The 26,440-nt window shown below is 40.8% G+C and overlaps 1 protein-coding gene across 1 annotated transcript; it reads right to left on the bottom strand.

Annotated features, from left to right (window-relative positions):
• Positions 1 to 2,409: 2,409 nt before the first annotated feature.
• RNF125 (ring finger protein 125) lies at positions 2,410 to 24,541 on the bottom strand. Its single transcript, XM_068397197.1, is given in 7 exon segments — positions 2,410 to 2,588; positions 8,742 to 8,845; positions 10,207 to 10,301; positions 12,769 to 12,885; positions 12,887 to 12,923; positions 16,770 to 17,018; positions 24,534 to 24,541. Coding segments are annotated over 7 exon segments (789 nt in total).
• Positions 24,542 to 26,440: the final 1,899 nt, after the last annotated feature.

The following is a 26,440-nucleotide window of genomic DNA, read 5'->3' as shown; positions in this document are numbered from 1 at the left end:
CTCAAAGTACCAGGAGATCTGAAATACCAAAGGGCAGCACATCCAAAGCGATGGGCCCAATGTAAGAGTTACATCACCTGGGCTGGGATATTTACTGCCCATGCTTCAGGTTGAGAGAAAATCCAGTGAAAAAGGCAGAATTCCCTGGGCAGCGATCTCCCGGGAGAGGACAGGCCTGGGATTTGAGGCATTAAGGTAAGATGTCCTCTTGTAACTGTGTCTGTGCTAGCTCAGGAGGTTACTGCTCCCCTATGCTCATCACTGCTCTGTTAGAGGCTGCTAAGGGTTAGCTGAGCTGTTCATGGACTGGCAAAAAAACGCTACTATTTAAAGTGATTAACTGATTATTTTCTTCCCCAAAATGAAGTAGGAAGCCAGGCCAGTAGATCTGAGTAGACACGATGGGTAACAAGTGGCTGTTGGTGGCAGTAACCTCTTCAATAGTGCAAGTACAGCCAGAAGAAGACACAGAACTACACCTTAAGTGGTAAATAGCCTGCAGAATGCTGCTTGTGTGTTTTTGTGTCAGTTAGGACTATACTACAGCTGTATAGGCAGCTTCAGGTATACCCTATCCATGCCATGACAGTACATTAAAAGGAAGAACTACAGAAGCCTCAGTTCAGATGCTACGCAACCACCTTGTGTTACTGATTGGGAGAGAGGCAGCGTGGTCTTCAGCATCAGCACACAAGAGGCTGGCAGAGATGGGTTTCCAAGTCTCTTCAGTCTTCCTGTATGACTTCTGCAAAGCATGTCCTTATGCCTCAATTTCTCCATCTGTAAAAGGGGAGCAGCTTTTAATGACCAAATAAGGCTGCTGTGAAGTTAAATTAATTACTGCAGGTAAAGAGGGTTTGGTCCTTTGAAGGCAGGTGTTAAACAAAAGCAAAGATTTATTGCTAAAGGAACATGATAGGTCCATCTGAACTTTGTTCAGGAGACCGCAGTATTTATCGATTAGTAGCTTTTGGCAGGGGGAGAAATTGCGCAGATGACCTCAGGGAAGTAAACTACAGGAAGGTGTGTGTGAAGGCATTCATGCTCTTGCTAACGTTATTGTAAATCTTGATCCTTTAATAAAGCTGTGACCTTGGAGCTGACAACTAGTACGCCACGGAGCAATATATAGCATGGCACCAGCTTTGTAAATCTTGTGTAGTTTTTGCCATTGACATAGACAACACATAAAGAAAAATCAGGCAGCTGAAGTTTATGAAACACATTTATCTGACGGAAAGCATTTTAAATCAGACTTTTTAGATTAAATGAAACCAATGGCCCTGCCAACTTTTTATTCCTCATGATAAAATGTGTTTGTGAAATAAAATCTCAACAGTGGAAACTTGCAGAACTGCTCATAAAATTTTGCCATTTGCAGGGGGCAACTGCTACTGAAGAGGTACATTTTAGATCACCTTTGCACAGCTATTGTACAACTTTGTACAACTACTTTTTATACAACTATTATTTTGGTTACTTTCTTGACAGTGCTGCTGCAAGAACAGCACATCTCCTTGCCAATATGAAAAGGGCAAAGATTTGTTCTGTGGGAGCAGTCAAAGATGGATGTGAGCAGAAGGGGAAAGAGAGCAAGCTGTGTAACTGCAGGGGGATCAGAAGGTGCCACATGCATGGGGAAGGACATCCTTTGCTCTTGCCAAGTGTATCTGTATCACTACTGATGAAGAACACTTGCAGCCACAGACAAAACTAAGGACAACCCTCCTACAGTGGTAGTTTATTTCATACATATAAGAAGTTGTCTATACATTTTTTCAGATGTGCAGGAAGCCATAAATCAAATAACTTTTTCCCTATATTTTTGGCTACTTTGCTCTGGCAGACCAGATTTTTTTTTCAGTTACTCAAATGTTCCCACAAATTCCACCCTTTGGAGCAGTGCTGTCCATCTTTCTGACTGAGGAGTTTTCATTCCCAAGGACAGTTCTCAAAGAGAAAGGAAAGCAACTTTCCCAGGCACATGAAACATTGAATCTTTCTCTTCCCCAAAAGGAGCCACTTTCTGATTCCAAGAAAAACTACTAGTAAAGACTTAAAGTCTGTTGGGAGTTTCCTTGTTAGCATGTTACCAGTGATTAAAGCTACTTTAATCACTGTACATGCTTCTATGCATGAATGTGAATTTTAATTTCTTACAGATCAACTGCATCTTTGAAAGATACTATGTTTACTGTAGATGTAAAAAACTATGCGTACTTTTTTAACTTACATAGACAAAAAAGAATACAGGTTAGTTAAAAGATGGTGTCAATCTCTTGAACAGGTTTCTATTTTATTTTAAACATAATATTCACTTCTTGCTATCCTTTCAAGATGGCTTTCACTTACCAATTTTGCTAATTTTGAGTCTCATCTTGCACTGTAAATGGAAACTTATGTGCAGTCTTATGGGGTCAGTAATACTGTCCTTGACAGTAGGTAGTATGCCTGATACTCTTTCAAGGGGGCGATTGTTCCAATTTGTTTGGTCCTGTAGCATCTGAAAAGACATTGTTTGTCATCTACCTCCAGCATTGCGTTGTCATCACCAATGTACAAAAGACTGGCCTGCTCCCGGAACGGAGCTGCAAACAAATAGGAAAGGATACAGTCAAAGCCAGTGTTTCTGTATGCTGGCTTAGCAGTGAGTTCAGGACCATTGTGATTTAGGTAGAGAAACTGATAATATTTTCTTTTACCCTTACAAAAAAAAAAAAGAGAACACATTTTTTAAATGAAACTTAAATTTAATTTAAAAAAAATTTAAAACAAAACAATGCTTAAGAAAAAAAACCACAACATTTTTATGTCCATGCAGGTTACTAACACTCCATTAATTGCAAAAGGCTAAATTTTAATGACCATGTTTATCTACAGAACATGTTCTTCCACTCTTTTGCAGCAGTCCTTATATACTGTTTGGATGACTCACATGCACATATTCTAAGGATGACCCATCCAGACCTCTTTCAACAAGAACCTCTCCAGCAGAATTTATGTCCTGACAGAAAAAAAAAGGGTATTTTATTGTCTATCAAGACAGTAATTAATGTGTTAATGGATTTAATTTTGACTGCCTGGGTTACCAGTTAACAAAATACTGGTTTCAGTGGGTTTCCGTCCATGGTTAAAGTTTACTGCCTAACTTTCTAGTCCTTAGTGGTAAACACTGCAACATAAAGCAGGAGAAATCATTATGAAACTTGAAGTAAATGAGAATGTCAAATGCAGAAACAGATGAATCGAGTGATTATGCAAAACCCAACAATGCTAATACTATTTATTAAAGAGTCCAATTTGGTGATGCATGTTATATTACTGTGTATAGAAATAAATACTCAAGTCTTTGCTATACTTTATGAAGCTATATATGTGTGAGCTACCATTAAAATGCTATCATACATAGGTCTGTTTCCACCACGTGCATGAATTACAAGTTCAAATTATTAAGATTGTTCTTCATCCCTGCCCTCCATTTAGACATCATCTTCTTTAGTGCTTTTGTCCCATTAAAAAAAAAGTTTTATATATTTCTTTCAGATTTTGTCTGGATGAGGATCAAACATAAATACAGGAAAACACTAACGTATTCTTGAGAAATTCTAACAACATTTTAATGCTTGTGCTGCATTTTCTGTTTTACAGCCCACTCAGACAGCAAACAGCTGCAAGCATCTTTCAAAAGTACAACTGTGTCATCTTAGGTTCTTACAGAATAAAAATGGGTTGTTGAAACAACTTTCATTTAAAGTACATAGGTTTTGATTTGAGTATCTCCAAGTTATTTATAAACATGAGTCAGATGCATAATACCTGTTAAGAAATGAGGTAACGGAGTAACTTTCCCTTGTCCCACCGTTAGACAGCAACAGAACTGAGGACAGAATCTGTAAGTTGGCAGTTCTGAGTACCAGACTGTGCTGTTTCTGTTCACATCTGCCACGCTTCGTGACTTTGTGATGCAGTTATCTGCTCAGTTCCTTTCATGACTTCTTGATTGTAAAAGGTGTGGAAGAAGATACACAGAAAGAAATCAAGTCCAGTAGTTTGCAAATACTGTTACTCACTATGTAGTCTTCATAATGGAGTGTATGTCTTAGTTGAAGATGCCTTATAAAATTTCTGCTGAAATCGCTTGGATCTCTCCCAGGTGTTAAACAACAAATTGGACCACACTATAAATAAATGGAAGGAATTGTTCAGTTTTCATCTTGGAGGTCTTACAGAGAAATATTATCAGTGTTTAAAAAAACAGAAATGTGAAATAAGTGGATCTGTTATGGCCAAATGGCATTCTCTGAGCAAGACAAATATTGCTAGACACAGTGCACTTCCAGATTAGCTGTCAATTATGCTAATCTCTGCTGTGTAATTTGTGTCTGCAGACATCTCAAGGACTGTCAACCTATATAGATCTGATGGTTAATATATTCCCTCCTACTAGTTACAAGAGAACAGTAATATAAAAGCATTTGTTTTACCCAAAACAAAATTTGTTTATCAATCATCCAAACAATTCATGTACCCATTTGTTTATCATTCAAATAATAAAATAATAAAAAATAATCCATTTGTTTATCATCCAAGCCATGGTTTGGATGCTACAAGAAACATACAGGATTTCTCTGGTCATCAATAACAAATTAATTCATCTGCATGCTTACAACAGAAGTGCCTAAAACACTTCATCAAAAGAAAGCTGAATTACTTCCTGCGAGTTTTCTGTAATATAAAAGTTGCAGTTGTTGCATCATGTATTTCTTCAAGCAATATCATGAGAACACTGTGTGTATGCTAAAATGATGATTATTGTGGAATACACCGTGTGTTAATATACCATTTGTATACTAAGAACACCTTTATGATGTGTTATGGTAACGAACATAATGATACAATGCACCAAAAAATCCTGTGCCTTTTTAGAACTAAAAGTCCAATATATTTATTCTAAGTTTGAAATAAAAAGTTGAAATAGCTATGCTGAATCACTTTTTGAGGTACTCCTGAAATCCAGGAACAGTTATTCCGAAGGTATTTCAGAATTAAAGGGAAGGGTCAGTGTGTCAGTAGCAAACAACAAAGTGCACCTCTCGACATGTTCCTTCTCTTAGCTTTGTATTAACAATGTGGTGTCTACAGTTCACAAACCAACTAAAGCAGTTAAGAAACCAGTATGACTTAAAAAGATCACATTTTCATTTCATTGTGTATAACTTTTACATTATTTGTAGGCAAACATAGTTCTGAATACTGTTTTTCACATTAGGTTTCAAAGAAATGTGCAACAAAGACTGTATAATGCATATTACTCACAAGTCTCTCGGGATCAGCTTGTGTATGCAACTCTGCATTGAGCAAAGGATTTAACAATTTTCTAAGTTGTAAGGCTGAATTCTGCTCTACAGCTACACAATACAGCTATTTATGAATTTTCCCTGAGTGAAAAAATAAAAGCTTATAGACTGATAGGTGTGATAAAAATTACAGACAATTATTTCAGTTGACCAAAGTAAATACCGAGTCTAATCTGAAAAATACAAAATTTGGCAAAGTCTTATACAATAAAGCATTAGCTCAGATAAAGGTGAATACAGCATACACTGGTGAGTGAATGCTTCCTTTAATTTACTCAGGGCTCTGGCTCCAGGATAACTTACTGATATGATCATGGTTAAAGTGGTGAAAACTAACCTGCAAAGTAAAAGGGGGTGGAGTGGGTTTCCCCCATCCCACCTGCTGCAGGAAGCAGGAACTGGTTCATTTGTCTACAAGTCCTTCAGTCTGTCACCTCTCCAAAACACCTCTTCTGTGAGATGTGAGAACTGGAGTCTAAAATGCCTTGGCAAATAACGATCAGGGAAGTAAATTACGCTCATCGAGATCTGAGTCTACAGCCTATGGACCTCAATCCTACAAACAGGGTCACAGTAAGACCTTGCAGCCTCCATGGACCTTCAGAATGAAGCCAGTTATGTGAAGTTAACTTAAAAAAGAAAATTAAAAAACCCACTGCCCTATATGAGGCCCCATGAGCAGTTCTCAAATTATAACCCCAATACACAGATTGGAATACACAGCAAATGCTGCATGTGAACCTGAGGTCAATAGAAATAGCACATGTGGGATTTAAAAACAGTCAAGTCACTGAACCTAATAATGCTTGTTCTCTTGGCTGTAAGTAACTGCATGTTTTATCAGTCACAAAACTTCTACACCATTTTCAGTGCTCCTACGAGCGCTCACAATGATAGGAGTGCTAATATTTTAAATATTATATGCATGCATGCTTGTCTGTGAGAGAGGGGGAGAGGGAATGACTATAGCTAAGTTTTTCCTCAACTGCCAAAACCACTGAAACAATTAATATATTTTATAGAATCATAGAATCATAGAATGTTATGGGTTGGAAGGGACCTCTGGAGATCATCGAGTCCAACCCCACTGCCAGAGCAGGACCAATCTAGGGCAGGTTACACAGGAATGAATCCAGATGGGTCTTGAAAATCTCCAGAGAAGGAGATTCCATAACCTCTCTGGGGAGCTTGTTCCAGTGCTCTGTAACCCTTACGGTAAAGAAGTTCTTCCTCATGTTGAGGTTGAACTTCCTGTGCTCTAGTTTGCATCCATTGCCCCTTGTCCTATCGTAGGGCACAAGTGAAAAGAGGTTGCACCTTTCCTCTTGACACCCAGCCCTCATATATTTATACACATTAATCAGATCGCCTCTCAGTCTTCTCTTCCCCAGACTAAAAAGCCCCAGGTCTCTCAACCTTTCCTCATAAGGCAGGTGTTCCAGTCCCTTAATCATCCTTGTAGCCCTCCATTGGTCTCTCTCCAGTAGATCTCTGTCCCTCTTGAACTGGGGAGCCCAGAACTGAACGCAATACTCCAGGTGTGGTCTCACTAGGGTAGAGTAGAGGGGGAGGAGGACCTCCCTCTATCTGCTGGACACACTCTTCTTAATGCACCCCAGGATACCATTGGCCTTCTTGGCCACAAGGGCACATTGCTGTCCCATGGATAACTTGTTGTCCACCAGGACTCCAAGGTCCTTCTCCACGGAGCTGCTCTCTAGCAGATCGCCTCCTAACCTGTACTGGTGCATTTTATTAGTCCTTCCCAGGTGCAGGACTCTGCACTTATTCTTGTTGAACCTCATTATGTTCCTCTTTGCCCAGCTCTCCAATCTGTCCAAATCTTGCTGAATGGCTGCACAGCCTTCAGGTGTATCAGTCAAACTTCCCAGCTTCGTATCATCAGCAAACTTGCTGAGAAGACACTCTGTCCCTTCATCAAGGTCGTTGATGAAGATGTTGAACAGGACTGGACCCAGCACTGATCCTTGGGGGACTCTACTAGTTACAGGTCTCCAGCTGGACTTGGCAACATTGATTACCACTCTTTGGGCTCTATTGTGTAGCCAGTTCTTAATCCATCTCACTGTCTGTTCTTCTACCTCACACTTCCTGAGCTTGCTCACGAGGATGTTATGGGAAACTGTGTCAAACACCTTGCTAAGGTCAAGGTAGACTACATCCACTGGTCTCCCTGCATCTACCCATTCAGTCACGACATCATAGAATGCTATCAGGTTAGTCAAGCATGATTTCCCCTTGGTAAATCCATGCTGACTACTCCTGATAACCCTCTTCTCTTCCATGTGCTTAGAGATGACCTCCAGAATGAGCTGCTCCATCACCCTTCCCGGGATGGAGGTGAGGCTCACTGATCTGTAGTTTGCTGGATCTTCCTTCTTGCCTTTTTTGAAGACTGGAGTGACATTGGCTTTCCTCCAGTCCTCAGGCACCTCTCCTGTTTGCCACGATCTTGTGAAAATGATGGAGAGCGGTAGAGCAACAGTATCAGCCAGTTCTCTCAACACTCTTGGGTGCATCTCATCGGGGCCCATGGACTTATGTGTATTCAATTTCCATAACTGATCACTAATCCAGTCTTCACTGACTAGTGGAGAGTCTTCCCTCCTCCAGGCTTCCTCTCCTACATCCAGGCTTTGGAGATCACAAGGGCTGGTCTTAGGATTAAAGACTGAAGCAAAGAAGGTATTCAGCAACTCTGCCTTCTCTGCATCCGTGGTTATCAGGGCTGCCGTCTCATTCAGCAGAGGGCCCACACTTTCCCTCTTCTTCCTTTTGCTACTGATATATTTGAAGAAGCCCTTTTTGTTCTCTTTACTTCCTTCGCCAGTTTTAGTTCTAAGAGGGCTTTGGCCTTTCTTGTTGCCTTCCTACATGTCCTGACAACTTCCCTATAGTTCTCCCAAGTGACAAGACCCTTCTTCCACGAAATGTAAATTTCTTTCTTCCACGAGATTTCCTTCAGAAGCTCCTTGCTCATCCATGCAGGTCTCTTAGCACGTCTACCCGATTTTTTACTCAAGGGAACGCACCTATCTTGGGCTTGGAGGAAGTGGTATTTAAAAATTGACCAACTTTCTTGGGCTCCTTTGCCCTCCAGAGGCTTAGCCCGTGGGACTCCTGCAAGTAGAGCTTTGAAGAGTATAAAGTTGGCCCTGCAGAAGTCCAGGGTTGTAATCCTACTTATTGCCCTACTTCTGCCTTGTAAAATACTAAACTCCACAATGTCGTGATCACTGTCGCCAAGGCTGTTCCCAACCTTAATGTCTCCAACTAGTCCTTCTTTATCTTTGTTTATATTTTCCTGTCAGTATGCTTGCTAGAATTAATCAGCTTAACATGTGAATTCAGTAAAATATGTACTTATGCACATTACTACTCCTCTCCTTTCCGATCTGTGGTAAGCGAGACAATGGTCCATTAGCTCATCCTCATCTACTTCACACTGGCAATAAGGACAGGAATATCTGGGAATAAGAGGTAGTATACTGTTCGTGGCTGCAGATAGAACTGATACATACTTAATGCTAAAAGCAATAAAAGAAGTATTTAGATTTCTTTGGACAGATATCATTAGAAGCTTCTTTTGCCATAGCTAAAATGCAGCATGGATGTATGACACGTACCTGGGTGTGATGTATGATGTGCTGGCAAAAAGTCAGCCTTGCTAATGGTCACTGTGAACATTGCACAGATCAGTGCCAGCATGTCAGGATATTGATCCAGAAAAGCACTCAACATAACCATGACCTTAGAGAAGAATGGATGAAAATACTGAACACTGTAACTACAGACATCAGATAAAAGCATAATTTAATTGCTGTGATACACTTGGAGCACGCGTGACCAAACTACCAATTCTCAGGAGCCCTCGTTTAGTATCGACACTTTCTTGCAGAGGATTCCTACTTAGTTTTCAGTACGGAGTCTTGTTGCATGGTGGAGACGCTGTTTTCAGGCTAGTGCAGTTTTCAGATATGTGCGGATAAATGTTTAAGTTTTTCTGAGCATCAGAAGAACGATAACTGATAAGGAGATAGGTCTTCTGAGCAAGCAACTTGAATAATGTGTCATTTAGAAATTCAAATAGCAAAGCCTATATAGGGATTTTAAGTTACATAAATAAAAAAGCATTTTAATAATATCAAAATAGCTCCTTATCATTAAAATGGACAAAACTAAAGGCCACTGAACTTAAAGACCCCAGTCATTGTAGAATGGCTACACACCCAATTGATTGCTCTAATAGGTCCAGCCCTGGAAGAGAATGAAAAGGACAAAGAATTTGAACTTTTGGCATAAAACACACGTATATTCTGTAAATATATATATTCTCTATAAACTACAAATATATAAATAAGAAAAGCTGTCAGTCTTCTTATTTCAAAACTATTTATGAAGAACAAATTATTAGAAGAGAGCCAAGTACATTTAGATTATTATTAGTCTTATTCATTCTGGAAATAACCACCATTTTAAAGGAGTAAACATAATTCTCCCCGAAGAAAAATAGCAAAAACTGCTGACTTGTCAAAATATGGTTGTTTCTACAAAACAGGTCACGTGCAGCTAAATCCTATCAAAATCATACTAACTGCAAGTAAAATGTATTATTTTGTAGTCATACACAAAAAAAGTGTCCATTTTAAGTAATATTTGAGTATTATGATTTTAAAATATTAGTAAAGAATTCATGTTCAATTCTATAAAACAGAAACAAGTTCTAATTTTAAAAAAAATCTGAGAATTCTTCTACCAGTTTGACTTTACTATGTTGTGATAACAAACTCAAAAGTGCTTTTGCAATGTCATCATCACTAAGGTCTACCTTGTTGCAGCATCTCCAAGCTCCTGTACAGGTCCATATTTTTCTCTATATTTTTCACAAGTTCTTAAATGAGCTCTCATTTCACTCAGACGTATCTAAGCCACGAGAAGCAGCAGCTTGTTATGTTTTACACCATGACACATTCACGCTAGTGCATCATTCTGAGTATTTTGTAGTTCAAAGCCTTATTACAACATTGTGGCTATACCCAGGGAAGAATACGCATCTCCTCCTCCTACTGGCTCAGTTTCTCAAGTGTTTTGTTACTGGTTCAGTATTGCTCTAAAACATTCTATAATAATAACATTCAGCTTATAAGAGTAAAGTGAATTAGAGTGAAGAAATTATTAGTTTGTGGTGATTTTATTTGTTCCTTATGTCAACCCTTAATATTTTGGAATGAAATTAGGGAGGCAATAGGGAAACATTTCTAATCCGGGGAGAAGGACCCTCCCAGTTCACTTCTTGCTCTGTTTTTAGTGGTGAAAATCTAGACCAACTCTGTTAAAAACAAAAAATTTCCAGCTTGAGGGCTGGATTCTGACCTCAGTGAAGTCACCAGCAAAACTTTTTACAGATTCATTAAGGATAAGATTTGGGTTTTATATTGCTGCTGCTACTGGCTCTTTCCTTTAACTCAGAACCTCTAAATAACAAAACTGGTGAAGCAGAATCCTGATGTATTTTCTATGACGAAAAACAATATGAAATGCTAAGAAGTCACCATGTTGAGATATTAAAATATTATTTTCTCAGAAACAGTGCAGAGACATTAATATTACTTATAGGTTATTCTATATTTTTAACCTTTAAACATTGATGACTGGTTCTGGTGAATCTTGGTGAAGAAATTTAAAATAACCCTGTCCCAGATGTTGGTTCCGTGGCTCCACTAGAAATGATCATCCTGACTGCAGAAGCAGCAGAATGACAAACATGCTCATGCTTCAGCCACTTAATTGTGATTTCCACTCCCTGAGTGGAAACTGCAAATGAAATTAGGTTTATACTAACACAGCAATCCACGTGTTGGTGTGACTGAGACACCACGGGAGCATTTGCCAAGGGTAGTCTGCCAAATATCAGAAACAACGTACAAAGGTGTCTTGTCACTACAATGCATTAAATGCACTCTTCAACATATCTTAGTGGCCTCACTGATGGCTTTATGCAAGAAACACAGACAACATTTTCTGCAGCCGTAAGAAAGATTATAAACCCCTGCAGATATCCATACTCAGGTCACTTCTTGTGCTCTGCCACTGAACAGCAAAAAGCAGTACTTAAGCTCTACTAAGTATTGAGAAGCCTAGCTAAACCATGTGTAGCTCAGCACTTCTCAACATACCTGTTACAATTGGGTTCCTTCTGCAAAACACAATTTAAAAAAAAAAATATTGACATTAAATTCAATATTTAGCTACTGTTAATATCAAGGTGTTGCAGTTCATGCATTTCATTGTTAGTTTTAAGCAGATGTTTCTGAAATAGAAAATCCATCGCAAAAAGGTAAAGAACCAATAGTGTTAACAACAAATAAACTTTTTTGCTGCTTTTCTTATGTTCTCTGTAATTCCCCACAACCCTGCAAATAGCAGTCTTTCTGAAGTTCACACATTTACTTGCTGGTTTCCATTTTATGGTATTTTCACACTGCTGCTGCTAGACAAGAAAGATTTAAGGGTACTGTTTTGCAGGAGCAAAGACAGGAGAAATTATACAAGCCAGATGTGAATCCATTCAGAGAAAAAATAAGAGGGAGTCAGATCTAAAATGTATAATCTCTTCCCCCAAAACAACACGGGTATAAAAATATGAGGGGAGAGCAAGATTGAAGAGTGTTCATTATACAGAAAGAGGCACAGAGTAAATATTCACGAACATGGGAGAAAATACTTGGTTTTATATCAATTTTCAAGTAAATGTATACTAATTCAATCTTCGTTAACTGTTTTTCCTATTCATATACGCCCTGTCCTCCACCACAAGGTCCTGTTAACCTTTTGCTCTGCACCTTATTTTGATGAAACATGATTAACATGTTCCAGTCAAACAGTAGCATTTAAAGCTTCATTTCCATGTAAGTGATGTTTCAAAGGCTTTATTTAGATTTAAGGAAAAAAGCTCTATTCAGGTAGCTTTACCAAAATGTGTGTGTGTGGGTGTTTAAAAAAAAAAAATATCACAAAATTTTATATCTTTGTCTTGTGTTTTAACAGATGCAATTGTAGCCAGGATTTTTATAATTAGGCAGTCATAGTATATTAAAGAAAGTGATTTGTCCTTTCTCCAGCCAAAGCCAACGCCAACATAGGAAGTCAAGAAGATTCAGCTCCCATAGGTCTAGGCTTGAGATTAATATTTGCAATGGCACTGGCAGAGTGTTTCACAGCTCTTTTAAATACGGAACTTGATAAATCACAAAAATGTATTCTTTCATCATCATGCTGGTGGAGTTTCTCTGTTTAGACATGCCCTTAGAAAGGGATCTCAGTAGTATTAGTTCTCATGCATGGATACATCTCTGGAATTATTTAGTAGTTAATGTTCAAGACTGCAAACCTGTCTTTCACATTCTGTCCAATTTTGGTATGTGCTCTCCATCCTCTTGGCAATGTCAGTGGCTGGAATTCCTTCAGAAGGAAGATAAGTGCAGCAGTAAGGGCACGTCCACACATTAATTCTTTAAATTTGCAGAAATACAGGAATGACAGAATCTATACATAGAAACAAACTAAAACAAATGTGATAATCCCCCCAAAACATGCTTCAAATAAGGCAGGGTATATAAAAAGGAATTTAAATTTTGCACTAAACGCATTGTAACATTGCAGGATATTTGTTCTTTTTAGGATATATTGTTAAGATGACTGTGGGTATTGCTCCTGCAACCTTACTTGCATTAAGCAGAGCACTGAACACAGACAAGCTGAGCTTCCTGGTAGCACTGCAATGCGTGTGACTGTGAGAACTCATTTGAGAGCAGAAGCGAGGAACCCGTCCTCCGTGAGCCAGGCAAAGCCTGCCGTCCACGATTTCAAAACCTACCATAAAGATTATTTCATTTTTGTAATGTTGCTGCTGGACAATGTCACAAACATGCATGCTGATAGCTTACTATAAGCCTTCCTGAGCCCATAAACAGAAGAACACTCCATGACACTCCTCTGAGGGACAACCATCCAGGTTGTTAAGATGAGGGAATTTCTCCAATATGGGATGAAGTCAGGACGTGATGAAGTCAGGAATCAGAGAATTACACTTGGTTTTAGGCAGCAGTCGCAGGGGAAGTGTTAGGCTATTGTGTGATAAGTGGTTCTCTGATATAGCCATGTTAGGGTTTGGACTGGGTAAAGGCATACCTACCTCTGGGAGTGTCCTAGCCTCTTCACTTCTCTGGTTTTAGTAATAAAAGCAGATTGGATTAGTGGTCACTGTAGCTGCTTTTGAAAGCTTTTTGTCAGTTATGGATATGACAGATAAGCTTTGGTGAATCTTCCTGCAAAGGTGTAAAACATTACTGCCCTTCGCTATCTGAGCACCATTGCAAAGTCCCAGTGCTAATGAGACAAGAGCCGGCCTTTCTTTGCATTAGATTATGGCTCCCCATCATGTCGAGACAGGGATCTGAAGGGTAGAGTGACAGCCTGGGGCTGCAAGGAAGGACAAAAGAAAGGACACCCACTGACTGACTGCCCCTCTGGCTTTGGAAGAGCTGGAAGAAGCTGTTGTGCCAGACTGCAACCCCCAGTGAGCATATTGCTCAGCCTGGGTGAGCATGCAGACATCAGACATGTAAGAGCAAGGATGTGGCAAAAGTCCTTGCACCTCTCTGATAAATTTGTGCTTGTGCCCCTCTGCTAAGTCTCACAGCCCTGCAGCAGAAGCGCCAGGAGCTAACTTGTGTCTGCAAGCCCAGCTGCATGAATGTGAAATTTCACTTAAATAAACTGCTGACTTTGCACTGAAACAGGTAAGGAGCAGGAACATCTTCTGTTTTGCCAGTTCTGCCTGAAGATTTAAATGCAGTAGCTTCCAGAAGAGACCCACCTGAAACCATAAAACACTGTGGTCAAACCAGCTAGTACTGGTGGTCATGCTGTGCCAATTCAGGATGTTGCCACTCGCACCCTCCTCACTGCCTCTGTTGAATGTTACCCACCTTTCCTTCCTTCCGTCTCGTCTCCCAACCCTCCAACCCAGCAGAAGGTATCACGTGCTTATCTTTCAGATACTTCTACTGAGTTTGGCATTTTAGTGCAAATCCACCTGCTTTCCCAGTTGCTGAAATGCCAACCTTTGCACCAGAGCTGCTAACACACGAGTCCACATTGCCCCCAGCATCTCTGCCTCATAGCTAGCAACTCCAGCAGACAAGTGGGGTTGGAAGCTGAGGCAAAACCTTCTTAAGCCGCTGTAAAACAACTTGCCAAGCTTGCCAGGGCACTCTCCAACTGCACTGCTAACATAATTAACAGCCTGTGATCGATCTATAGGAGGATTTCGGCTGTAATCTCTTCTTTGGAATCTGCCTTCATATATAGCTCCACGGAGCCATGTAAAATACAATCAAAGCCTAAGTCAGACAGAAGGTGGTATTTTGCAGTTACTTCACAGAAGTATAAATGATTACACAAAGTGCAAAGAGAGTACAGCCAATACCCAACACGCTCCCAGTCCAAGGATAGACTCTGAATTGTTACACACGGTTTGCCCTCGGGCAGGTTTTAGCTTACATTATTCCTGTACTTTAGACAGGGTTGAAAAGGTTTCTTCGTTTCCCTGAGAAACAGATGAGTCTTCTATAAATAACTCTGTACAAGGTTCACACATGCTGTCTGAGAGATTTCCCCTTTTAAAGTCACAAAATATAAAATCAGACTACCCTTTGCCAGTTTGTTCACACTCCCCCTAAAACGGTCAGTAGCAGGAAAAAAAGTTAATATAAAGGATATACAAATTGGTGAAGAACAACTACACTCATGCATTACACACAAATAGCCTTTTGCTATTAGTCAGTGATTTGTTTAGTTGACTATAAAAACCATCTGCAAGAATTTCAGGTTCAATAACAAAAAATCCTCCATCCTTAACCCAGTTTATCACTCTGCTTTATTTGCGCAGTCTATACCTAAATAGTTAAAACAAATAAACAAACAAAACTTCAAAACAGTGCAGGTAGATGAAATAAGACCTAAGCATCTCAGGATATTGACCCTGAACATTGCTAAAGCCCTGCTTTTTTTCCCCCTTACGTTCAGCCTCCAATTGCCTCAAGTCTCTAGTTAAAGGCTGCATAACACTTTTCGAATCCAACAAAAGCTAATACATTAGTTCTTGAAGATACTGAGGGTACTGTAAACAGTTGCATTTTTAGACCTACATATATGTGTATGTCTCAGCTCAGGAGCACATAATTTTCCATCATCTCTGACCTGAAATAAATAATAAAACCAAGCATTGCCAGGTCAATAGCAGAAAAGGCGCAGCTGCGTAGCTGGAACCCACTCTGCAAAGTTGCCTATAGTTTCTGATGCCAACAAGTGGTCCTGGAAATGAAGAAGGGGCTCAGAAACATGCTAGAAAGCCTTTTATCCTTTTTTCTTTTCTTTTTTTTTCCCCCCAAAAATTATTCCTAAACACTGGTTTAAGCCATAATTCTGACTGCCGTTATCACTAGAAGGATGCCTGTGCCAGGTGCCATGTTTTTAAGGGAGTCACTAGCAGATGGTTCACGTTTGTTCTTGCATTTTACACCTGTATTCATTGCTCTGTGCTGATTCTAGATGTGATCTTTATGCTATTCTTGCATCAGGACAAGATTCAGATTAGGGACAATACTTCAATTATGGCTCGCATTAAATTTGTGATGAAGACAACTACTAGAAATACTCACTTGGAATTTGAACCAGAAGCACACACTCACTTTAGAACAGCTGCTTTTACACAATGATTTTTTAAGGGATCCAGAATAATTGGCCTTATCCTAAAGCAGCTATCCCAAAAATTATTTTCTGGCACATCCTACCCTTAAGCAGATGAACCTGGGATGAATCTAGACGTATTTTTAGGTATTTAACAGAAAAAAAATTGAACACAGCTGTCACCACCTCTCTCTGCAGTCAGCAGAGAAACAGACACAACTTACTTAACGTAATTCAATCTCAAACGGGCTGGCTCCGGAGCTGCTTTACCTGTGCCCACCGCGTATGGAAGCGTGCGCACACAGTGCCACTGCTTTACCCTTACCGGTATGCGAATCGCTGATGAAACACAATTACTCTATTTCTCCTCAGTTCCAAGCGGACTTTCCCCCTTCTCCTCGGCTTTTTCCCCGCCCTCTCCCCGCCCGGGCGAACCCCGGGTGTCCGCACCCCAAACCTCTCCCATTGCCAGACCCCACACCCCGCCCTCCCGCCTGCCCTCGCCGGCAGGAGACTTCCCGGGGCCGGGCAGCGGAAAGCCCCGCCGCCCGGGGCTGGGGTCGATGCGGCCGGGCTGGCGGCGGCGGCACCTCCGGCGGTTCGGCCGCGGGGCTCCGGCCGCCGGCCCCGGGCACTCACGCGTGTCCGCAGGGTGCCCGCGGGGGGCGGCGCAGCACCTCCGGGCAGGCGGCGCACTCAAAGCAGGGGGCAGGCGGCTGCCCCAGGGCCGGCCGCCACCGCTGCTCGCTCGCCGCCGCACACGGCCGAGGCCACGGCGCCGCTGCGCCCCGTCGAGCAGGCCCCGGCCTGCGGCGAGCCCTCGCCGGGCGGCGACGAACGCGGAGCCGCGGGGGCGGCGGTCTCAGATAGTGGTCGCTCTCCCCCGTGCTGGGAAAGGGGCGGGGGGAACCCCGTTTTTTCAGCAGAATGTTAGAATCATAGCACCATAGAATGGTTTGGGTTGGAAGGGACCTTAAAGATCATCCAGTTCCAACCCCCCTGCCACAGGCAGGGACACCTTTCCTCTAGACCAGGTTGCTCAAAGCCCCATCCAACCTGGCCTTGAACACTGCCAGGGAGGGGGCATCCACAACCTCTCTGGGCAACCTGTGCCAGTGTTTCACCACCTTCACAGTAAAGAATTTCTTCCTAATATCTAATCTAAATCTACCCTCTTTCAGTTTAAAACCATTCCCCCTCGTCCTGTCACTACATGCCCTTGTAAAAAGCACCTCTCCCGCTTTCCTGTAGGACCCCCTTCAGGTACTGGAAGGCTGCTAGAAGGTCTCCCCGGAGTGTTCTGTTCTCCGGGCTGAATAGCCCCAACTCTCTCAGCCTGTCTTCATAGGAGAGGTGCTCCAGCCCTCTGATCATCTTCGTGGCCCTCCTCTGGGCTCACTCCAAGAGGGCAACGTCCTTCTTATGTTGGGGCCCCCAGAGCTGGACACAATACTCCAGGTGGGGTCTCACGAGAGTGGAGCAGAGGGGCAGAATCACCTCCCCCCCCTTTTTTTTCCTGGTGAAGCTCCCCTGGTTGATGCTGGCTAAGAAAACCAGCTCTTCAAGAGAACATCACAAAACTGAGTGCTTGTTACTTCCCTGAACGAAGGGGTGCTGTGGATGGGGAGGGTACTGAGCTCTTGAAGTATCCAGGAGGTAGGCGTGACCTGGAATTTTTTAAAGCCTAAAAAGTGTCAAAATCAAACAAACCCAGCATATTTGTTGTGCCTCTCTGTGATGCATACTTACAGAATGCTCCTGTTTTTAAGAGAAGTTCGAAAGCTGGCAGTGATGCTGTTTTAACTACCAAGGCATGTAACCGTTGAGCATAGATGCAAGTGACAAGGCACTCTCCTACCGCTGCCTACCGCTGTTACCTTGAAGCTGATAATTCAGTCAGTGATTACTTTTTAAAATAAATTGTCATAGCACTGGAGGTGGTGTTCTCTCAGATGCAGACAGCAATGGCCCACATTCATTGTGCCAGCATGACGGACCATCACCTACCACTGTCAAAGAAAATAGGGAAAGAAGTGATGGCTAAAAATTATAAACAATGACAGTAGATATTTGGGAGAAATTTCTTCTGCTCTCTCTATTTGTAAAGGTTATGAAGGACCTTGATTCTTTGACTTGATTGTTTGGCCTGTTTTTAGCCTCTTACTTCTTCATCCAGTACTCTGATGATAGCTGTGATGGGGACGTCTGCAGCAAATAACGACACAGGGCAATGGAAGACATGAGGCAGGTCCTTGTGTTGGCAATGGACACAAACACAGGTTAATTTTAGTGGATGTTAAGGTGCGCAAGGACTACTGAGCTGTGGAAAGAAAGCTATGATTTTCCTTGACGTGTTGTCTCACATCATGCATCCCCGTGCATGGAGCTTCACTGCCCGCAGTGGAAATGACTTCCAAAGGCAAGGGAGAATCCTGGAAGGAGCTGAATATGTACAAACATCACACGGTGGCCTTAATGCAGCTGTCAAAGCAACCTACCAATGCAACTGTCAGGTTATTTTTGCCTGTGATGAATAAAAATAAATGAAGATTCCTTCCAGGTGTCCCCAAGTACATGAACACCCAAAGAACAAAGGTAGTATTCCCACTTATTTCTACAAGTACAGGAAACTTTACGATATATTTAGTAATGCACATAAGTGAATTGGGATCTGTCTAGGTTTTTCTTACGTGGCTAAAAGTTGTATTTGCTCTATTAGGTACAGTTGGAATAGGTTTCAATATCTTTTGGGCAGAATATTTTTTTATTATGACAGATTATTACTTTTTCTCTTTAATATCGAGGAAATTTGAATATAGAATCAGAAAAACTAGTATCTGGGCATGTCTCAATATATGTATATATTTTTCAGTATCCAGTGCATTTTCTGTAACTTAATATTTTTACAGAAGCAAAGTCAAGTATGACCCACTTCTGAGGAAGAAATAAAAAGGGAAATGCAGTAGATTTGGCGACTCCAAGATGAAAGCATCAGCAATTTTGGTATATTTCAGTTTGCATCTGGCCTGCAGTAAAACTAGTAATCTCCTGTCAAAGTGATTTTCTTGGAAATTTCCATCACAGATTTGGTTTTGGAGGAAGATATCACCATTTTCTGGGCCCAAACTCTGCAGTGATGATTATCTCATATAAAGAGTTTTTACAGCCATGTTATTAACTTGACAAATCAAATATGTAATGACAACAGAAGGACAGCAATATTGCCTGTGCTTACTATTTACTCATATGCTCCTCCACTGATGAATAATAAAAGCAGATCTAAGAAGAATTATATCTCATCTTAGGTAAACCCCACAAAAATCAGGGCAGCAGTAGGCATTGTTATAGAAACCGCAACAAAGTATGTTCCAGCATATCTGGAATCTTGTCAGTCAGAATCAAGTCAATGAATTTCCTCTGTCAGTTACTGGTTTTCTTTAGTATCAAATAAACCACCAGGAAAACAGTAATACCATGCCACTGGCTGAACTCTAATTTTGTCTATTGTGGAGTTATGTTTGGTGTCACTTGGTTAAGATTTAGATCTCAGTTATACCCAAAGTTAATTTCTTTGCATATCATTGCATTAATAATATAATGTGATAAAATGTCATTAGCCACTGTAAGATAATTAAGTGCAAAGGTCATAAAAGAAAATCAATCAGGGACTAAAACTGTAGGGTTTTTCTGGTAAATCACAAATGCATTTAAAATCTGACTTAATGTAAGTATGAATAATGCATGGAAAACATTAAATCATGAAGAATAAAAATAAAATGCTTTTTAAAAAAGCATTAAAAACCCCAAATAAGCCCTTAAGTGCCTGTCAATAATATGTGAAAATAAAAATGGCATTGTCGTCATTGATGTATGAAGAATGGAAGTCTCATGAAAACAGTGGTAAAACTACATTAGAGATTTTAGGAATTACAAACAATAATTTTCCAATAGCCAGCAAGTGGTACACACAAACAGACCTGACCGTGGTGGGAAGGGCTGGAATGACGTAAAGGCTGGAAGCTTGTGGTGGCGTTAAGATCAGTGCTCACAACGAATTGCATCAAATAAGGGCAGAGTACAGACTCAGCCAAGATCTGTTACATGCGTACGTGTTTATGGCTGAGTAGGCATTTATAGATGTGTATGTATTTACTTAGATACACACATACAGATAAATTGTCTACATCTGCCTGATTAGTTTCCCAGAAAAAAAAAATTAGTTAAGAAGTAAGAAAACCTGAGAACGTATTAGAGGAGAAACTTAACACTATTAACGAAAATCAGGGTGTGTATCAGAAAACTTGATTATATGGTAAGTGTTCCACAATATTTTAAATATTAAAATGAACAATTTCATTAAAACCCCTTTCCAGAAAAGGAAGGAAAGACAATAGTTAGAAGTAGATAGCAATCACAAATATGTCAATAAAAATTACCAAATGAAGCCAAAGAAAATTCAAGCCTAGTAAAACTAGGGACAATAGAAGGAAATCTAAGTACAAATAAAACAAGGTAAAAGAGCAGCCAAGACTCAGAACTAGATTGATAGGAGTGGACTAATGGTGCAAAGAAGTGTTCAACAGTTAGCTACAGTATTTGCTAAGGAGCAAAAGGATGTATTTATATCTGATCAGGGTATTGGATAATTCACCACCCCATAATGAAAAACGGAAGTATTAAACTACTTTAATTAGGATAAATATTCTAAAAGGAAAGCAGAGAGAACTTTCACCCAATAATCCTGGAAGAGTTGGCTGAGAAGTTTTCTGTCTTGCTGTTAATTATTGTTAACAATTCTGAGCATACGATGGAAGTCCTGCAATGCTGGACTCAAACGACATGGTTGACCTCATCAGTTATGAATGTAAAAGATGAAGTTCAGCCATAAAATGATATTGATGCTCACTAACATGGTTTAGAAATAGGACTTGGCAGCTGAACTCGAGGTTGTGCTCTGATGAACTTACAAATATAATGAGGTTTGTAACTGTGCTGATGTAATACACTTCTGTAGGGTATTTAACTTAGTCTTCCATGGCCTTCAAACTAAAATAAGTTATTATATAATATGAATAAGATACACAGGGAATAAGAAATGCTGTTATGACAGATCTTACAAAGTAGCATCAAAAACGTACATACCTGACCTTAGGTAATATTTTAATGAATAATCTGGAAACAAATATAAAACCACCAAGCGACTGTATTTGCAGATGCCAAAAGCACAGATGAAGTGATAAATCACGATGGCAACAGACATCGCACAGCGTGATATGGATTCTAGGATAAATTGGACCCATTCAGAGAAAGTTAATCCTAAAAAGTCGAGTGCAATCTCATATATCTAGGGGAAAAACTGTGTATTATACTTCTGGAAGAGTAACTAGTGGCTGAACACAACCTAGCAGCAGGGTGGAGAAGGAGCATGCGCTTCCCTGGTAGCATTCCTATCCATGAAGGCAGATGACTTCTGATGGGGATAACAACAGCAGAAGTTGAAAATGAGGATATCTATTGCATTAGATTCACTGCTCTAAGCACAGAACAAGTGAAGGAACCTCTGCTTAGTGCGACTTGCCTAAAAAATTTTTTTCTTAATCAAGAGATAGAATGAAACCCTTCAGCTTAGTTGTTATTTATCTGAGTGCTGTGCACTTGTTGCTCAGTTTTGAACGAAGTAGCTGCAGCACACCACTGAGCAGGGCAAAGCTGGACATTTATTGATTCATATCAGACAGCTTTTGGTACTCGGACATAAAATTTCAATATTTGTCAGTTCTTTATTTTTCTGTTTTTGAGGGCTTTGAGCATCGTTAAACTATGTATTCTGGAGAGTCACAAAACTTTAAGGAGCTTGTTAGCTCTGGAGTGACAGTGATGCTCATTAGTGAGTTTTTAGACTTATTTCCTGAAGAGGTTAAACAGTATAATTATATTCTCTGTATATATAAATCTGTCTGGCAGTGCCTGCCCTTGCTAGATCCTCCCCACCTGACGACAGAGCTGCTCTGTCAAGACTTGAGCCTTCTCCAGTTCCTCACTCAGAAACGGTCCCAGCTCCGTCTGTGACCACTGAGGTGCTGCAGCTGCTCCAAACGCCACTGCAGAGCCTCCCCAGCACCCTCTGCCCAGGCACCTCGGGGACTCGGGGGCAGTCCTCATCCAGTACTCTCCACGCGGAGGGTGTCCTTCAGGCTGGTTGTTTGGGGCAGGCCCAAGGAAGAGAGAGAAATATCGTATGAGAAGGCTCTAGCAGACAGTCGCTTGCAGAGGCTGAGCTCAGCTTGCTGCTAGTTTTATTAGCTCTGCTTGACAACAGCAAGGGCTACTGAAGCCATGGTATTTACAGAACACAGTCTCTGTTGAAGGGATACAAGCATAATCTTGAGAGAGAAGAGCTGGGAACGTCGTAACATGATGAAACATGAAAGAGTTTTCCCTCTTGGGCCCTAATGTGGCTTCACCATCCCTTCAATCAAGGCATAGCACACTTCAGATAACCCGTGCCCACAGATAATCTGCACAAAATTGCTTTAAGGAGGTGAGGATAATCGAAGGGGATGACACACAGGGCGACAGTTCCCGAGCAGAGGCGCTGGGATACATTTCCCCTGGTGTAACCTGAGCGTGCGTATAATGAACACTGCTGCTGAACCACAGAGCATTTTCCCACCCACGCATAAGCCACGATTTTACAATTGAAAATACATGTTGAAGCACAACAATGGATGTTTGTTGACTGGCCTAAAAAGAGCACACCAAGCTGCCTCTCCTCCTTGTTCCCTTGTCTAATTAAAAAAGCTAAGATTGTAGAGGATTTCCTCCTATGACTTTCCTGTCATTTATGCAAGTCAAAAAGACGCAAGTATTTCCCACTCCCCAAAGGGACACACTAGAGCATGCACGTATGTCAGGCAGCAGTGCTGTTGCCTTGAAATGTGAATTTCAATTTCAGTGAGCTTCCTTACATGATGACCCTTCATCTATTTACCTGATTTTTAATGAAACTATTATATGAGAAAGTAATCTCTGACAATGATATTATTTGGTATAGCTTTCTAAAACCTTAATGTCTTAACCTTTGTTAGAGTGAATCCTAAAATTAAGTAACTGGGTAAGGTCAACTGAAGTAGACACATGCTGCCTGGTGACAGCATGTGTTGCCATGAAGCTGGTTTTATAAAATCATGGTGTAATCTCTAACTTCTGCTTGTACCCTGAGGAACTATAGGGTGTGGAAAAGCAGCAATGAGAAAAAACAGTGGCTGAAATTTATTTTTTGTTATCAACATATGGGAAAATAATCTCTTTAAAGCCAAATAACTTTAAAAACTTCCTTTGGTATTTTGATTTCCCTGTTCCTCATTATTTGCCTCCAGCTACGATCCTATCTGTAGCTGTGGCTTCCACACAGATTCACCGACCATCCCACCGCAGCCAGAAGGGCCTTCCCTCCTGCCTGTCTTTCACTTAAACCCTCAGACTATTGCTCTGTCCTCTTCATCCGAGATCTGAGTCCAATGCTTTTGCCTTGAAGTATTGCCCTTCCAGGTCCAGCTTTGTACACTGATGTGTTTTTTTCCCCTCAGTGTTTTTTTGCAAGGTAGTAACCCATGTCTGCTGGCTTAGCTTCCTAGATTTATCTATTTCATGTAGTATTGCCTGACCAGTAGCACTCACTGCTTTCCTGATCAATTTGAAGTAGGAACTATTTGTAACAAGTAAATCTGTTTTCTTTCTTTTTTTTTTTTCTGTGCAAGAATGCATGCTTGTGTGAACATACAATTCTGTGTACCTACACTGCATTTTCCTGTGAAGAAAATTCCCTTGGGAGGGGACCCGCAGGCCCGAGCCAGTGGCTAGCTGAGGGATCCAGAGAGCTCACTCCCCCAGGCTGGGCTTTTGGAAAGTGAACCAGAGCAAAAAGAGGCCCCAGGGGTAGCATGAGCAGGAGGGAAAGGGGAAGTGAGCTACTGCAAAGCCTTTGAATTACTTAAAAAGGGTGTAGCCACGCAGCCCACGCTCAGATTAGAGGCACTACACCCCTTTTCCAGCCTCATCTGAGGAGTATGTGATGACTTTGATCAAGTATAGTAGGTGTAGATCTAACAGGTAATTTCTGTTCCTCAAGAAATGATGTCAATTTTTTTCACCTTACACTGGAACAAAAGTTGAAATTTTGAAATCTCCTACCAACTGGCATTTTAGGGGGAGAAAAAAGCTTTGTCTGAAGTCAGCTGGAATGTTTCATTTTAAGAAAGGTTCTATTTTGACTTGGCAATGTTATGCTTTTGGTGTGTTATTTATGCTGTAATGTAAAATACCTTTCTGAATTAAATGGAATTACTAAATGTAAACATTTAAGCAGGCTGTTTGTAAGTGGTTGCAAAGTTTGGACTTTACCTCGCCATGGCTGGTACAGGACACAAGATGTGGAAGAAAGAGATATTATATCCTGTGGTCGTGGCTTTTCAATTTGGGAGCCAGCACTGTCAGACTCAATCTACCACACCCCTTTTCCTTCCTCCATTTCCCTTCTTTCCAAAACAGCAAAAATATAATTATCCATTAGATTCTAGTTCCTAGCAAGGAGGATGGTTCTCTCTTGTGTTGGCATTGTACTGTCTGGAAGCTGCTGGAGTGGAGTGCTCTGACTCTGTCTCCCCTTTGCCCCCATCTCTTTCCAAGCTGAGGACTATATCCCTATAAATACTAGAGGAACAATCACATCTTGCACACTAAATTCAGTGACTCCTGGTATAATTCAGATCAGAATTAATTCCTTTATGCTTCAAATGACAATGCAGCAATTTAGAAGTTGAATAATATTGCAGAATAAAAGTGGTATTTCTTACATTCAGCAGGAAGACTTAAAGCAGAATAATAAAACTCAATAAACAAAATTACATGTTCTTTGTTTCCATGTTGTCAGCCCTTTGCCTCGCCATTACCGAGGAAGCAGCTCTGGTGCTTTCAGTGCAGACAGTAGCAGATGATTGAAGTTACCCCTAAAATGGAGCTAAGAGAAGGTAATAGGTGGCTATGCCTACATTAGCAAGTAGTGCGTCCTAAGAGGAGTGGATTTTCTAGACTGGAACAGCTGATGCTTTTCGCCTTGTGGACTAGACTCCCATTAGCCATTTGAATGCAGTAGCTGTGTCCGTGGAAAGCATTTCCTAGTTCAGTTACATCTAAAACCATTCCTTCACGTGAACCGAAAGTGCAGTAAGCAAGCATGCTTCTCATCCAAACCAAAATAGTGCCAAAGTTATATCCTGCGTATTGCCTCTGCATGTCCAGTTCGTGCCATCTAAGGAACATTTCATCAACTCTGGGGTGGTTTTGCGGGTGGCTGAGGTCACTCACAGCGCAGGCTTCCTTTGAAAGGGCTGGTCCCATCTCCAGCCCAGAACCACTGCCCCTTTCTCCTGTTTGTGCAGCTTTGACCAAGTGGTAAGCTGGACAACTTCTTAAAAATAGGGTTAATTTTCACGTGCATTAGTTCATTGCTCCAGGTGATTATGTGTCCATTTGAGAAAGAGTTATGGAAGTACAAAGTGGTAGCACAAAGTGGAGAGCAATTGGGGAGGGTGGAACTGCTTTTTTTTTGTCAGTGGGTGAGGCTTAAATTGGCTTCAATTGTGAAACTCTTCTGTAAGTAGACATCCACATGATGGCTCCTAAGATAAACAGAAATGCCCAGTAGTTATTTTTATTGCTGATTTTGTTCAGCGAGCATTAGGGTTGAAAAAATTATTAAACCAAGTAAAACTCAAAGATTCTACATGTTATTTGGACTGTTTCATCTTTCCCTAAACTCTCCATGCACACAGAATGAAAGGAACATGTAACTTGAAGAGACCTTTTCCAAGAGAATTTTTGATCATGACATTAGTTAAAAAATACCACTTAAGTAGTGTTTCTCTTTTGCTTTTCTCCTGTTTGCTTTTCTCCTGCTCTTCTATTCTTTGCCAGACATGATAATTTACAGTCACAGAGAGTCTAAGCAGGGTACTTTCTAAGAATACTGCAAATTCTATTCATTAGAATCCAAATAACAAAATGTTGGGGTGGAAATATTACTTCTCACACCTTTTTGCATACAATAAAGGCAGTTTTAAAAATGTATTTCTTTTCAGTCAGCCTGTGGTGGGATAGATGAACTGCATCTACTTGACTATTGTGACTTAAATTTTAGCAAGCTTGACATGGCCTTTCTATGGCTACTTAGTTGTTTCTAATGCATTGAAATACCTTTTGCAGTGAAAATCTGCACTGCTGACTCAAAGACTGAACTTCTTTAAATTATG

This window comes from Nyctibius grandis, chromosome 3 (assembly GCF_013368605.1).
Source record: "Nyctibius grandis isolate bNycGra1 chromosome 3, bNycGra1.pri, whole genome shotgun sequence".
NCBI lineage: Eukaryota > Metazoa > Chordata > Aves > Nyctibiiformes > Nyctibiidae > Nyctibius > Nyctibius grandis.
The sequence above is the reverse complement of the archived record's forward strand: the minus strand, read 5'-3'. Positions and strand labels throughout refer to the sequence as shown.